The 17194-nt window shown below is 39.7% G+C and overlaps 1 protein-coding gene across 2 annotated transcripts in view; it reads left to right on the forward strand.

Moving 5' to 3' along the window:
- Positions 1 to 17194, forward strand: part of EXOC4 (exocyst complex component 4) — an 804494-nt gene that overhangs the window by 335926 nt on the left and 451374 nt on the right. Inside the window, exon 10 of one of the 2 annotated variants that reach the window (XM_063606101.1) lies at positions 8962 to 9162. The exons of the other annotated variant lie outside the window; for it this stretch is intronic. Within the exon in view, the coding sequence (XP_063462171.1) occupies positions 8962 to 9023 (62 nt within the window). The 3' untranslated portion in view covers positions 9024 to 9162. Of the gene's footprint in view, positions 1 to 8961; positions 9163 to 17194 lie in introns of those variants that run through there. 2 annotated transcript variants of the gene reach the window in all.

Below are 17194 nucleotides of genomic sequence, written 5' to 3' on the forward strand. Positions count from 1 at the left end.
CACCTCCTTAGACACTGCTACATGGCTGATACAGAGCTCAGCCCTGCTGGTGCCCAAAGGCACTTGCCCCAGCCCCTGCTGACCTGCGTGCTCCCCTTCCTGTGAGGGGTTGAGGGCTGTGGGCTGAGTAAAGAAGCCACCCTCTTCGGGAGTCCCACAAAAGGGCCAAGGGAACTATCCTATTTCAATTGCAGCATCTCCCGAGTTGCTGAGAGTATAGGCATGTACCACCACACCTGGCTAATTTTAAAAATTTTTTTTGGAGATGGAATCTCACTATTTTCCCCATGCTGGCCTCAAACTCCTGGACTCAAACTGTCTTCCCACTTCAGCCTCCCAAAGTGCTGCTGATTACAGGGTGAGCCTTGGCACCCCAGCTTTCACCATAATTTTGATGTTCGTTCTTGCCTCAATTTTAACAGAATTCATGTTGCCCTGTTAGAGGCTCTTTTCAAACTGATGTTTTATCCTTTTTAGTGCCTCAAACTAGATCCTGTTCAGGCATGCTATAGCAAGCTTATTTTGATACAAAAAATATTTGAAACCCATGCATAGTTTTTTCATATGCATTTTCTGTGAACTTTTTAAAGATCTGGTTGTGTGTGTGTGTGTGTGTGTGTGTGTGTGTGTGTGTGTGTGTATTTTCTAGCAACACTGTCTCTTTTCTTTCATTTTGCACTCTGTATATTTTTTGTAAAGAATACGTCTTTGGATCTAAGTGGCCGATATGAATTTGTTGAGACTAACAGTTTTTCTGCAGAAGTGAGTTTCCTCAGGTCTGTGCACTGCTGGTCAGAATGGACCGCTCTGTAAAAGGTGACACTTGGGTTTGTGGAACGAATGCATGTAGGTTGGGGAATCAATTAAAAACACTTTCATTTTCTCTGTGCTGTGGCAACAAGGTGGATACAGGTAGATACACATGGAGCAGTGATGTGTGCTGTGACCCTGAGAGTGCCCTTTGAATCTGCTGAGCTAAACAGTTTTTGAATTTTTTTCCACTCAGTACTCTAAAATTCACCTCCTGGGATTATTCTTTGGCTAAAGAAAAGTATGCCAACATGTGACAAAATCTGCACTTGAGTTCTTTGCAGGCATTTCTTTTCTTTTTTCTTGTTTTTTTGAGACAGAGTCTTTGCTCTCTTGCCCAGACTGGAGTGCAGTGACATGATCAGAGCTTACTGTAGCTTCAAACTCTTGTGCTCAAGTGATCTTCCTGGTTCGGCCCCATGGGAAGTTGGGACTACAGGTGTGTGCCGCCACATCCAATGAATTTTTTAAAAAAATTTCTGTATAGATGCGGTCTTGCCATGTTGCCTAGGCTGGTCTTGAATTCCTGGGCTCAAGCAATCCTCCTGCCTTGGCCTCCCACAATATGGAAAACATTTCCATTTGGCTACTTTAGTGCATAGAGAAATGTTTATACCTGGGAATATCTGGAGAGTCCTAGAAAGATCTACCCAGCAACTAAATTGGTAGTTATTAATTTTTTTAAATTTTATTTTTGAGACAAATTTCACTCTGTCACCCAGGCTGGACTGCAGTGGTGCAATCTCGGCTCACTGCCACCTCTGCCTCCTGAGTTCAAGTGATTCAAGTGCCTCAGCCTCTTGAGTAGCAGGAATTACAGGCGTGTGCCACCATACCCGGCTATTTTTTTTTTTTTTTTTGACGTGGAGTCTCACTCTGTCGCTAGGCTGGAGTGTAGTGGCATGATCTCAGCTCACTGCAACCTCCGACTCCTGGGTTCAAGCGATTCTCCTGCCTTAGCCTCCCAAGTAGCTGGGATTACAGGCATGCACCACCATGCCCAGCTAATTTTTGTATTTTTATTAGAGACGGGGTTTCACCATGTTAGCCAGGATGGTCTCGATCTCCTGACCTCGTGATCCACCCGCTTTCGCCTCCCAAAGTGCTGGGATTACAGGCGTGAGCCACTGCGCTTGGCCCATGCCCAGCTATTTTTTGTATTTTCAGTAGAAACTGGGTTTCACCATGTTGGCCAGGCTGATCTCAAACTCCTGACCTCAAGTTATCTGCCCACCTTGGCCTCCCAACATCCTGGGATTACAGGCATGAGCCACCGTGCCTGGCCTAAATTGGTAGATATTAAAGCTTATACTTTCAAAATTAGGCAAGTCTTTTGTTTTGGTGTCAGTATTTCTTGTCATTCTTGATTTTTTTGTGAAAGATTGGAGAGCAAAAGTGGTATGAACAGTTGTCAATTCTGTACCATAGTAAGCACTGTGATGCTATTTCATTTTGTTTTTACAAGTGAAACAGGAGAATGAATCACATATCAGCAAGAAGAGGTTTGTTAAGGCAAGATTGGAGATGCTGCTTGCTTGTTTTGGTTGTGGAGTCTGACGTTTCTTCATTAGTTCTTGGTATCTCTTGTTCACTATCTGAAATTAACTCCAGTAATCCTTACCCAGCAGGCATAACCTTCAGAGTCTAGCAGAATCCAGCTAGAAATCTTTAAGCCACAGGCCATCTTGCTCCCTGAATCACTAATGTGTAATTATAATGTGTGTGATTATAAAATGGGAATCAATGTGTTTTGGGGAGTCTGGATTGAGAAGAATAACTGATGAAGTTCAGTTGTCAGATCTGTATGGTGAATTATCATAGGGGATGTTTATGGATGAAAGCTCTTGAATTATAGAACTCTCTCCTGATTCTAGATTCCTTTTTCAGTTCCATTTCCCACACATCAAAAGGCTTTCAAAGATAATCCTTTCCTCCACTTGTCACAACTCCTGCACCTCGCTTTTCTAAATTTTTGGAAGAGTATTTCTATAATAGATGAGCAAGCATATTTTGAGCAAATATAGTAAAATAGATAACATTCTTAAGAATAATATGCAAAATTATTAAGCAAACAGAAGTAGACCAGTTTTGTGTTTTATTGTGATTAAATATTAAAACAAGAATTTTGAACTGGAACACACATTTTATGTAGTTATGTGACAATGTGGAAAGTTTAATTATTTTTAAAGAATGAATTTATCAAAAAAATGCCTGTGCCTAGCTGTAGATTAAAGTAATGTTCTTCTAACAAGTAGAATTGAAGCAATTAAAGAGACTATCCTCAAACTGAGATAGTCATATTGACCATTCTGAGTGTTATTGAGGCAAAACTGTGTTAAGATGAACTGAGACAGTAATCTTAGAATCTAAGAATTGTCAGAACCCTTAAATGTGAACCACTTGGATGCAAAGTATCTGTTGCTTCCCATTAACCAAAAAGAGAGTTGATTTGTGAGTCTTTGTATATTAGAGAGATAGTGGCTAAAAAGTAACTGGAAGAAAATAAAATCAGATAATGAGAGAGTAAAAAAAGAATGAATAATATTTTCATTTGAAGACCTTTCTCTCTTCTTTTCCTTTGGCAAATATTATTGAGATCCTACCATGTGCTAAACAGTGTTTCGGGCAAGGGGTATAGGCCCTGAATAAAACACACAAGGTCTCTGCTTTCATGGAGGTTACATTTGTTATGGAGAGTCGATGAGACAAGAAATAAATAAGCTTGAGTCTTTTTTTTTTTTTTTTGAGACGGAGTCTCGCTCTTTCACCAGGCTGGAGTGCGATGGCGTGATCTTGGCTCACTGCAACCTCCACCTCCTGGTTCAAGCGATTCTCCTGCCTCAGCCTCCCAAGTAGCTGGGACTACAGGTGCATGCCACCACGCCCAGCTAATTTTTGTATTTTTAGTAGAGATGGGGTTTCACCATGTTGGCAAGGATGGTCTCAATCTCTTGACCTCGTGATCCACCTGCCTTGGCCTCCCAAAGTGCTGGGATTACAGGCATGTACCAGTGCTCCCGGCCAAGTTTGAGTCTTTTTAAGCCTACTCTGGCTCAAGAGCCTGCCGGAATAAAAAAATAAAAAATAAATTAATAAGCAGATCTGATTATGGGAAGTATAATGATAAAAATGAAGCCGTTGAGGGGACAGAGTAATGATGGGAGTAGGTGTCAGTTGCTATTTCAGATCCAATGGTCAGGGAATGCTTCCCTGATAAGGTGAGGTTTGAGCAGGAACTGAAGGAAGTCAAAGAACCATGCAGATATAGAGGCAGGGGTGGAGGAAGTTGTTGAGGACTAGCAAGGAAACCAGTGTGGGTGGAGGGGTGTAGGTAATGGGGAGAGTAGGTGGATGAGATCAGAGAGAACTTTTTTCCCCATCGAGGAAAGGAAGAGAAGGAGGATGGAACCCAGAAGACTGTGCAGGAACATGCAGGAGAATCAGAGCAAGTGGTATCCTGGAGGCCAAGAGAAGAAGGGAGGTGATCAATAGTATGTGTCAAAAGCTGATGATACTCCCAGAAGTAGTGAACAAAGTTCTTGGTCCTACAACCTAGAAAGTCTGTCTCTACCTTTCCCCTGTCTTTTGTCCCTTGCTATGAGGTCTTTAATTTCTATAAATAATTTGCTTTTATTGCATATGCTATTCTTAAGACTTTTCCCACAAATGTCTATTTTGCATACTTCATTAGATTAGCATCTGCTTTTATGGGATGAATTATTTCTGATGTGCTTATTTTGTTTTGTGTGTTTGTATGTCAGAAAAACATTTTTTAGTTCTTTCTATGTGTCAGGTATTGTGCTGAGTACTTTATGTGCATGATCTCATTTAATCCTTGTTATAACCTTATGAGCTATAACTCCCCTTATCCCCATTTTACTGATATGGAAAATAGTGATCAGAGAGGTTTAGAAATCAGTGCAAGGTCACATAATTACTCAGTGGCAGAATTATTTTTTTAAACTTCAGTCTTTCTCATTCTAAAATTTTCATTCCTAGCAACAAGAAGTTCCTTCCTATACCTCGCACTGTCTTCTCACCAAATATCTCTACTCTTAGAGGTTTTCTAAGAAGCTGATGGAAAGGCTCAGATTCTAGTATCTCCGCCTGTACCTACCCACCATGCCTCTGTCTTCTCTGGATTCTCCTACAGAGCCAAAGCCCAGATTCTGGCACCCCTGTCTGCCTGTCTTTGTCCTGGCTAAGTGTAGCTCCCAACCAGCCCCATCTTTTCCCCACACTCCCATTTGCTTTGCTCCAACATGCTATCTTTGTATGATGCTATTCACATGTCTTCCGCTTCCGCCCTTGTCTTCTTATGCCTTTCATCTGTGTAATTTCTTTCTCTCATCTCACAGCCTAAATGGTGCATTTCTTTGGTGTCTCAATCCTTGACCTAATCTAGATTTCTTTCTTGCTATTTAGTGAAAACTCTATTTGGTTATTTTATTTCACATTGGAAAAAGAAAATGTTCCATGGATTTTTGAGAATTTGTGTGATTTCTGGCTGTTTCTTTATGTTTCATAATGTGCTGCCTCATTTTGGAGAAAAGACAAAAATAGGCTTTGTTTTACAACTAGGGAAAATGTGCATAGAATTGTTCATATTTGCAAAATGAATTAATAGAACTACTTAAAATTAGATTTTCCTGCTTTAAACTCCTGTTCTTTATCCTCTGTTTCCATAACTCAGCTATGTATTTTTGTTTGTTTATAATCGTTTGTTTGCTGTGTTTGGAGCTTGGTAAAAGAATGAAATGTTTTTGTAGAGAAATTCACTCTTCCCCCCAATAATGTGGCTCCCCCATAAGTGCAACAAGATGTCTCTCAAATAGGGTGAGCTTTAGTTACATCACAGGTGGTGGGTTCCAGCTTCATTTCCCTGCCAATATCATGGTTTTTCCCTTTTCCAAGTACAAACTTCATCTTCATCTTGGTTCCAGGATGGGCACTAGTGCCCAGCATCACAGCTCTCATACCTATAAAATCCACTCAAGACGTTCAGAGCCAGCAAAGGCTCATCTCTTTCTCACTCTCCTTTATAAAGCAAGTGAGCCTTTACGGGAAGACCCTACGTCTCATTAGCCTGAATTGTAGACCTTGCTTGTATCTATTTATGGCCAAGGACTTCGGGTTGGCCTCCCATGAAGCATCCAGCTATCCAGAAGAATAGAATCAGGGTTCTTTTTAGAGGAAGCAATCAGGGAGGATATGAATCTAGGTTGACAGCCAAATTTTTAGTTTGTCGTCTTCAGTATATGTGGAATATCCCCTCAGCCAGCCAGATTGTCCAGATCAAGTTTGGTGAATAGTGCAGAGATAATTCATGTCACTGGAGCAGCCCCCCTCCTCACCTTTATTGGTGTGGATTAGATTCTGCTGCAAGTAGCAAAGACCTAAACAATGGCCTCTACAAGATGGACCTTTCCCCTTCTTACTTACAAGTCAGGTGTAGTTCAGGGCTGATATGACAGCCTTCTTGCATAGAATCCTTGGAGGCTGGGCGTGGTGTCTCACGCCTGTAATCCCAGCACTTTGGGAGGCCGAGGCGGGTGGATCACCTAAGATTGGGAGTTCCAGACCAGCCTGAACCAACATGGAGAAACCCCGTCTCTACTAAAAATACAAAATAAGCCAGGCATGGTGGCACATGCCTTTAATCCCAGCTGCTCGGCAGGCTGAGGCAGGAGAATCGCTTGAACCCAGGAGGCGGAGATTGCGGTGAGCTGAGATCGCACCATTGCACTCCAGCCTGGGCAAGAAGAGCGAAACTGTGTTTCAAAAACAAAAAAACAAACAAAAAAAACCCCCGAATCCTTGGAAAGTTAGGCTTCTTCTAGCTCATTCTTTGGCTAAACAGTGGTCCAAAATGGTGGCCGTTGCAGCTACTGAATGGAGAAAGGAACACAATATTTAGGTTAGTGCAAAACTAATTGCGGTTCTTGCCATTAAAAGTGATGTCATCACACCTGTAATCCCAGCACTTTGGGAGGCTGAGGTGGGCAGATCATCTGAGGCCAGGAGTTCGAGATCAGTCTGGCCAACATGATGAAACCCCATCTCTACTAAAAATACAAAAAAATAGCTAGGCATGTTGGCGGCGGGCACCTGTAATCAATCCCAGCTACTCTGGAGGCTGAGGCAGGAGAATTGCTTGAACCTGGGAGGCTTCCGCCTCCCAGGATCCGAGATGGCACCATTACTCTTCAGCCTGGGCAATAAGAGCAACACTCTGTCTCAAAAAAAAAAAAAAAAAAAAAAAGTGATGACAAAAACCTCAATTACTTTTTGCACCACCCTAATAGAGACAAAAGGCTTATACCAGCTATCATTTCAGGAATATTCTAAGAAGCTACCAAGTAACACTTCTGCTTATGTCTCACAGGACAAAAGCCTTACCTAACTACAAGGGAGGGCCAGAAGTGTAGTCTTAATTCTGAGAAAAAATCAGGGGAGAATAATTATTGGCCACAGCTAACAGTTTCTGCTGCACCCTCATCTAATCACCTGAGTTAATTATGTTAGTGAACAGATGATCAATTACTTAGTATTTGGACTTTGTTTATCTCCATTTGTCCTTTTGAAAGCTGTGCCAATATCAGCAGAATGATGTCTGATGTTCTAGAGGCTGCAGAACTTACTGTATGTGGCTGTCCTGTCTGGCATAACAGCCACAAGTCACCTGAAGCTATTGAGTTCTTAAAATGTGGCTAATGCAACTGAGGAACCAAATTTTAAATTTAATTTAAATTAAAAACTGACACTTGATTCAATTTTTGGAAACTTTTAATTGTGTCTAGAACAACTAGGGTATGTGAGTCTACTTTTGCAACTGTACATTTTATAAAATCTAAATATAGATCAGGTATTTCCGATGAACATTTAACATCTGAATTGAGTTGTACTCTAAGTATAAAATGCAAACTGGGCCGGGTGTGGTGGGTCATACCTGTAATCCCAGCACTCTGGGAGGCTGAAGCGGGTGGATTACCTGGGGTCAGGAGTTTGTGACCAGCCTGGCCAACATGGTGAAACCTTGTCTCTACTGAAAAATACAAAAAATTAGCTGGGCGTGGTGGCAGGCACCTGTAGTCCCAGCTACTCTGGAGGCTGAGGCAGGATAATTGCTTGAACCCACTAGGCACAGGTTGCAGTGAGCCAAGATCGCGCCACTGCATTCCAGCCTGGGCGACAGAGTGAGACTCCATCTCCAATAACTTAATTAATTAATTAATTAATTAAAATAAAATAAAATGCAAACTGGATTTCAAAGACTTTACTATGAATAAAATATCTCAATTTTAAAATGTGACTACCTGTTTGCATGATATTTTGGCTATATTAGGTTAAATGAAAATATTAATGCAACTAATTTCACTTGTTTCATTTTACCTTTTTAATGTGGCTACTGGAAAATAAAGAATTACATATGTGACCCACGTTATAGTTCCATTGGTTGGCACTGTTATAAAGCCTCATCTCTTAATAGAGGACATGACTCTGTGTACAAATGAAAAGGCTTCTTAGTATCTCCTGATTTCAGAAGAAACAAATTTCCAAGATGAATACAGCTGGGCCTTATCTTTTTGTCATAATGTCCTTGCTGAATGCTACTGTCTTCTTCTTTCTTTATATTCCTGTATTTCTCTACTTCTTTCACTTTATCATCCTTTTCTCAGCTTTCCCCTTAACCCTGCCTCTGCCAGAAATAGGACTTCTCTAATGGCTGTTTAACAGAAGATGACCATACTGTGTAATCTTCATGTGACATACTTTGCTGAATATGATGTATCATTGCCTCTTTGATGACAGTTACCAAATTAGCCTTTCAGACAATAATTTCCATAGCTAGATGGACCTTTTCTGGACATTCGTCATTTCTGAGATGATAAATGAGCAGAGACCAAACCTTTTATTTTTTGAAATTGTGTGGAGTATATTGTGTCCAGAGTATACCTTTTATTTACTATTTCATTTCTTTTGGTATCTCTGGTGGGTAAAGTGGTGTGATTCTTATTCTATAAAGTACAAACTCATGTCCACCTTGACATTATTACTCCAAAATATCACACTGCATGTTAACTATGGAGCAAGTATTAGAAATTGAACAGATCTCTGATTTTTTTTTTTTTTTTTTTTTTTTGGAGACAGGGTCTCACTCCTGTCGCCCAGGCTGGAGTACAGTGGTACAGTCATGGCTCACTGCATCCTAAACCTCCTTGGCTCAGGTAATCCTCCCATCTCAGCCTCCCAGGTAGCTGGGACTACAGGTGGGTGCCACTGTGCCTGTGTAATTTTTTGTATTTTTAGTAGAGACAGGGTTTCACCATGTTGCCCAGGAGATTCTTGAACTCCTGGCCTCAAGCAATCTGTTGGCCTTGGCCTCCCGAAGTGCTGGGATAAGTCAGGCTTAAGCTACTCTCCCGTGACTTTTGAGGTCTTTGAATGTTGCTTGCATTGCCTAGCACTTTTATTTATTTTCAGCCACCAACCATCTGTGAGGATCTTGGGCAAGATGCTTCACCTTTTGGTATCTTGGTTTTCTCATTGGTTGCTTCAGTAATATTTGCTTTACCTCATAATACTTTGAGACTCAGAGGAGAATATAATTGCAAAGGCAATTTGGACACTTAGTAGCTATGTTATTATAAGCTATTATTTACATAGACCTATTTTCTTCTTCAGTGAAATAAGAGTGGTGTAGTTTTCTACTTTCCCAATCACCTAGGTGCAGTGTACCCTCTATTACTTGCACTAATGGAGAGAATCGATGTTGCAAATTTTCCAGGAAGCCAAATAATTAGAAAATCATTCAGAAAATAATTCAGCATTTACATTTACATATGGGTCTCTCTTGTGTTCCAAGAATTCATAATTCAGAAAACAAAAGCAAAATAAATAAATAAATAAAGTCTGACTCAGAAGAAAATAAGCTTTACAACTTGCCATCTTTGCCCTTTATTCCCAGCGGCCTTTTGTGGGACAGATATGTATCTATGTCTCTAACCGGTGCAGAGTTCTAGCTTACAGCATTGTTGGCTTATTTTTATTTTTATTTTTTAACATTTCAAGCCTTTAGTCAGACAGGAACTGACTTGTGTGAAGTGTCTATCTTGTTTTCTCAGCTTCTATAGCAGTATCAACTACGTATAGATTATGCTAAGAAAGTATGTAATTAAATACTGTCAATGTACATTTGAAAGCAAGTTTGCAGTGAATCACCTATCCAGGGAATAATCCTGGGTTGTCCTGTAAGAGTTCTTAGAAATGCAACAGATGTACACTGCGTTGCCCAGCCTCCGCTTTGTTTATATGCTGCTTTTTAAAAAATTGAGGAATAGGTTGTTTGGCATATTCTTTTCATAGACCTCTTTGTGATCGGGTTTTTTTCAAGGGTAAAAATCTGATTGCTTTTTTAATTCATTGAAATGCTGGATTTTGTTGTTTTATTGGTGTCCTTTGGCTTGGCATACTTACTGATAGTCCTGTTATTTTTATTTGGAGACATAGCTTTCTGTTTATTAGTGGAAATATATAGTGAAAATCTTTGGAGGCCTGTATGTATGTATGTATGTGTGTGTATATATTTATATATATATTTTTGGAGGGAGATACATATTTTTCAAAAATTAAGCATTAGTTCATTCCCTTCAATTCTAATAGGCCATAAATCACTCTGAATTGTTATGTACCTGTCCCACCATTATATTCACATTTCCTGGTGGACATGATCTTTATAAATAAATAAAACATTTCAATCCAGCCTCTCCCTCCCCATCTTTGTGTTCCTTTCCCACTGCTACTTTCCCTACTTCTCTCATAGTTGGAAAAAGAGAAATCCCCTAGAAGCGGGAGTGGAGCAGACAGGATGGGCTAGCAGTTTCTGCCTTCCTTCTCTTTCCTCCATCATGACAGAGAACAGCTCCCCTGTGCTCTCACCAGCCACAGTAGCAGTGGTTGCACCTGCTGTATCTTAAGGTGTGATTGTGGCCTTTGCCATTTCACCAGGATGTTGCCTAAAAATAGAGCTACTGGTGGAGTTAAGTCAAGCCACATGGCTTCCTGAACATCGGGGATGTGTGTCTGTTGCCAGCTTGGCACTGAAAATGCTCTATCTCAAATTTCTGTTTTGAAGAAGGCCTCCAGAACATCTCTGGGGCATGGAGGCAATCCAATCCAGATCCTGCACCTGCCCACCCAGCTGGTCACCAATTTTACAGGTTCGTATTTTTCAGTACTTTTGTTAACTATATAACCTCAATTGGGTGACTGCATGCCTAAATGGCAGTGTATGTGTGTGTATGTTTGTAAAAATATACAACTCCAAATAGAGAGGTTGTATGTGATATCATAAACAAATTTGTATCTATAGAAGGTGCATATATGTAAAAGGGTTTTGGAATTTTGCTAAATTGAGTCCAGCATGATACTGACACACTGGCTTTTATGAAATTGGTTTTTATTAAAATCTGCAGGTAGTTCTTGTACTGGCAATGGCTTTGATTAAGCAGTGTAGTAGGGTCATATCCTAGAATAACAGCATTTCCAAATCCCTGGCTGTTTTTGAAAGAATTGTGATTAAAGTTCTGGCTCTTTTCCCATGATTACTAATGTCTGCTGAGGGTTGAGTTTCCCAGGTTGTTATTGGCGATTGAGTTGTGTGGCAGCCCCTTGTGCTTTCTTGTCAATATCAGTGGCATTCTCCAGGGGGAAGTGATTTCACATTGAAATGCGAGAACTAAAACCTGTAACAAAATTAACACGGGGTCTAGGGTTTCTGATGTGACTACAAAACTAGAATGGGAATGTTTCCTAAAGCCTAATTCATCTGTGATTGAATTTCAGACTAAACAAAGCTGCCATGATGAGAAGGTAGAGAAACCCTTCTAAAAGAGATTATGGATGAACAGATTGAGGAACATGATATGGCAGGGCAAAGTCTAGACAATCATATATTTCAGCTTCAGCTGGGCCTTTCTTCTTGACGGGTGTGTTCTGTGCCTTGGCATGAGCAGCTCAGGCAGCAGCTCACTTGGGAAAGCCCGTGCTGTTAGGAATGATCTCTTTGCATGCCAATGGGAAATGGAAAATGAACTCCATTCTTATATAATATGTAGGAAAAAATAAGTGTTGTGTGTGTTGGGTGGCAGGCGTGGCTCCCTAGGTTTTAAGATGTATTGTGGAATTATGATTGTCTGAAAACAATTATTTAATGTCTACTACTACCCCAGTTAATGATACGCTCTTTTCCACATTGAAAAAATTGCAGGATTTTAGAAATCAAGAATATATTAGGTGTTTTTTTTTTTTTTTTTTTTTTTTAGTTGCTACCAAATTTAAATTTTACATAATTTTACTCTTTCATCTGCTGGTCTTTTACCTTGGAAATTCTAGAACTTAGGTGTTGATTCTCTACCTCTGTAGGTTATGAAGTGCTTGAGGTAGAGCACTGTATTTTAGACTCTTTGTTTTCTCTCTAGGTGCCATACTCAAAATAGTTTTGTAATGCCTGTCTGGATTGATTTAGAGCTGCTTCTTTGTGCTCTACAAAAAATAATTTTTAAACTCAAATGCATCTTCATGCAGATACCTAAATACAGTCATTTCTCACTCAAAGATGGGGGTATCTTTTGAGAAATGCATCATTAGGTGATTTCATCATTTTATGCACATCATAGAGTGTACTTCCACAAACATGGATGGTATAGCCTACCATACACCTAGGTTATATGGTATAGCCTGTCGCTCCTGGTATAGTTTATGATATGCCTGCTGCTTTATAAACCTGTACAACATGTTACTGTACTACATGCACAACATGTAGGCAATTGTAACAAAATGGGTATTTGTGTATCTAAACATATGTAAACATAGAAAAGCTGCAGTAAAAATACAGTTTAAAGGTAAAAATGGTCCATCTGTATGGGGCCTTTACCCTTTGAATAGAGCTGGCAAGACTGGAAGTTCTCGAGTGAGTGATGAGTGAATGTGAAGGCCTAGGGCATTACTATATTCTACTGTAGATGTTATGAATATCATGCACTTAGGCTACACTTAATTTATAGAAAATAATTTATTAATAAACTTAGCTTACTGTAACTTTTTTCCTTTTTAAATTTTTATTTTTCAACTTTTTTACTCTTGTAATAACACAGCTTAAAACACAAACACAGTGTACAGCTGTACAAAAATATTTTCATTATATCCTTATTCTGTAAGCTTTTTTCTAATTTCAGAATTGTTTTTTTTTTTTTCTTTTTAAACTTTTTTGTTACAAACTATGATATAAACACACACATGAGCCCAGGCCTACACAGGGTCAGGATCATCAGTATCACTGTCTTCTACCACCACATCTTGTCCCACTGGAAGATCTTCAGGGACAATATCATGCATGGAGCTGTCAGCTCTTATGATAACAGTGCCTTCTTCTGGAATACCTCCTGAAGGACCTGCCTGAGGCTGCATTACAGTTATCTTTTTTTATAAGTGAAAGGAGTACACACCAAAATAATGATAAAAGTGTAGTATAGTAAATACATAAACCATATCATAGTCATTTATTATCATTAGTAAGTAATGTATAATGTTTGTAATTCTATGTGCTATACTTTTATGTGACTGGTGGTTCAGTAGGTTTGTTTTTACCAGCCTCACTACAATATGTAAGTATTGCATTGCATTGTGAGATGTTAGAACAGCTATGCCATCACTAGGTGACAGGAATTTTTCTGCTCCATTAGAGTGTTACAGGACCATCATGGTATATGCTGTCCATCATTGTCTGAAACATCACTGTATGTATGGAACATGACTGTAATTAAAATGATCTTTTCTTTGAGTTCTGAACTTGACATACTTGGTACTGCTCCTTCAGCTCTGGTTTCATCTTTGCTTTAACTTATAGCACTGATTTCTTTTTCTTTTCTTTTCTCTCTTTCTTTCTTTCTTTCTTTCTTTCTTTCTTTTTTTTTTGAGACAGAGTCTCTCTCTGTTGCCCAGGCTGGAGTGCAGTGGTGCAATCTTGGCTCACTGCAACCCCCACCTCCTGGATTTAAGTGATTCTCCTGCCTCAGCCTCCTGAGTAGCTGGGATTGCAAGCATGTGCCACCACACCCAGCTAATATTTTTTATTTTTCGTGGAGATGAGATTTCACCATGCTGTCCAGGCTGGTCAAGAACTCCTGACCTCAGGTGATCCACCCACCTCGGCCTCCCAAAGTGCTGGGATTACAGGCGTGAGCCACCACACCCAGCCTCTAGCTCTGAATTCAAGATGAAACAATGGACTTCTGGCCTAACCTCTTCTTGTCTTTCATAGGTTGTTAGGTATTCATGTAGGAATGAAAGAGAGCAGCGAAATAGTAGGTGTGTCTGTGTATGAACATTAGAGACTAATTCATCAATTCTTCAACAAATGTTTTCTTAGTACACACTATTGTCAGACTCTGCTTTAGGTGCTTGAGATACAAGAGCAAACAAAACAAAGTTCCTGCAATCTTTTAATTTTTTTGAATATTTTATTGAGATAAAATTTATAATATAATATTTTATAGAATTGTACAGTTATCACTACTATCTAATTCTATCATTTTTATCACCCCTATGGGAAACCGCTATTCATTAATAGTCACTCTGCATCCCTCTTTCCCACAGCCGCTGGCAACCACTAATCTATTTTCTGTCTCTATGGATTTGCCTGTTTTGGACACTAAGTATAATGGAACCATGCAATGTGTGGCCTTTATGTCTGGTTTCCGCCACTTAGCATAATGTTTTTAAGGCTCATCCATGGTATAGCATGAGTCAGTACTTTGTTTTTCCTGAAGTAAGGATGACTACTGAAGGAGCAAGCTGGGGATTGCAGGTGGGTCAGAGTTTGTTTTTGGACATACTAAGTTAGAGTCATGCTTAATGGAATTCTAGTGAAGATGTTGAGAAGCTAGTTGAAAACAGAAGTCTGGAGTTCAGGAGAGAGGTCTGGGCTGGAGATATGAGTTGAGGAGTCATTAGCATATAGATGGTAGTTAAAGCCACCAAGTTAAATGAAATCTGCTAGGGAGTATAGGTAGAGCAGAGAGAGGTTCGGGAGTTGAGCCTGGGGGCACTCAAATGCTAAAAGGTCAGAAAAATGAGGTGGAATTAGCCAGGAAACCCCAGAAGGACTAGCTAATGTGTCAGGAGGAGAATCAAGACAGTATAGGGTCCTGGAAGCTAAGTGAGAAGGTGTTTCTAGAAAGGAATGGTTAATTGTGTGAAGTGATGCTGCTAGATCCAATAAGAAAATAAGAAAGATAAGGACAGGGAATTGTTCATTGACTAAGACCATTTTAAGAAGGTAGTTTCCACACTAGCATTGGCAAGAGTGAAGGCGAGGGCCTGAGAGCTGTGCATATTCCTGACCATTCCCATGCTCCTAATCCCCTACGAGTCTTCTGTCCTCACCTTTACAGTCTGTTCCATCTCATCATGCCCTTTACCTCATTCCTGTCAGCTACCACAGAGAGTCCAGGGTTCACTAGTTATCTGCCATTTTCTGGCCCCTTATCCCCAATATTGCTCTATACATCTCTGTTTCCTTCCAGTGTGCATTACTTGAACTTTCCTGTTTCATCATTGCAAATCCCTTATATCCTGAATATCTTCACTGAATACTCCTTTAACCTACTTCCTAGAGCAGTTAGAATTAAACACAATCTCCCTCTTGAGAAACTGCTTCCTTTGCTGCTGTTTATTATTATTATTTTTTTTTGAGGTGGAGTCTCACTCTCTTGCCCAGGCCGGAGTGCAGTGGTGCATTCTCGGCTCACTGAAATCTCTGCCTCCCAGGTTCAAGCAATTCTCCTTCCTCAGCCTCCTGAGTAGCTAGGATTATAGCTGTGCACCATCACGCCTGGCTAATTTTTTGTATTTTTAGTAGGGGCTGGGTTTTACCATGTTGGCCAGGCTGGTCTCGAACTCCCGACCTCAGGTATCTGCCCACCTTAGCCTCCCAAAGTGCTAGGATTACAGGTGTGAGCCACTGCGCCTGGCCCTTTGCTACTGTTTTAAATGGTGGCTCATCTCCAGCGCATTGGTGTAATAGGTGTCTTCCTTGTCTCTTACAGATCGCTTTCTTTCTCTTCTCCCTAAAAATTCCCATACTTTCAGATTATTCCATCTGTTATTATTTCTTGTACTCATTTATAGACCCTAGGATTGTCCCTAGCTGTAGATCCTTTTTCTAGCTGTAGATCCTACAATGCGTATTTGCTAATAGTAATTTATTTTCCGAGTTTTGGCAAGCATCATTGTCACAGCCTGGCTTCTGTGTGGTTTACAATAGTGAGGATATGTTTCTAGAGCAGTTTTTCTGAGACACTAGTAAATATGGAAGATGACAAATGCATTAATCAGGCTCCTGCCATACGGCCCTGATTTTTAAAAAATGCATGAATTTTAAATGGTTTGTATAGTTGAAAGGAGAACTTAACACATGTGTCTGACAAGCTGATCAAATGATAAAGTGAAGGAAAATTGAGCCTCAACCTTTTGGGCAGCCAGTGAAAGTAAAGGCACATTGCGGTTTTCCGAGGCAGATGGAATGTGAACAACTAATAAATCAGGTTTTGAAACATTGAAGAACAACTTATTTCAATGCATATGGTGTTGGATCTCAGACAAGATAGTATTGGAAATAAAAATAGATTCGGCAGCATCAAAAGGACATTGTACCTAAGCATTATCTGCATAACAATATTTAAATGCATTTCCCAGCATCAAGCTCCAATACGTAGTAAATAAATAATTATAGGGCAACAAAAAGAGCCTTCAAGATCTCTACAGAGTTGTACATAAAAGAGATCAGAGTGAATTGGCACTATCACAAGCATTCTGTGATCATTCTAATTTCTCCATCTCTCTTGTGCTTTAAGAAGATCAGAAGACTGTAAATCGATTTATAGACTTCTCATAAGAAATACTAAAAGTAGAAGTGTGGGTTATTATAATGGAGAAATTTGCATTAGTGCCTGCTATATGCTATGTGATATAAAATGGACCATTGCATAAAACTACATACCCCTTAAGTATAAAAACAGATTTCAGAAAAGCAAAGAAGCACGGCTCTGAAATTTGAATTTCATCTTCACCAAGTGAAGGGGTAGTGGGGGGAGCAAGCCAAAATTGCTATCAGTAAGTCATTTTTAAGTCATCCTTTATTGACTTTTTCAGTTGTAAATAGAGTTAGAAATTTTTCTTTTGAAATTTTGTTTTGAAATCCGGCATTTGTTAGTAGAATATACTTCAACTCAAAGTTGTTCAGAATTTCATAATAGAATTTTCCTGGGGGTTTATTGTTAAGCTAGATTCTGGGATATTGGTTTAATATAGAACAATTTAATCT

The sequence above is a fragment of the Pan paniscus genome, chromosome 6 (assembly GCF_029289425.2).
Source record: "Pan paniscus chromosome 6, NHGRI_mPanPan1-v2.0_pri, whole genome shotgun sequence".
Lineage (NCBI taxonomy): Eukaryota > Metazoa > Chordata > Mammalia > Primates > Hominidae > Pan > Pan paniscus.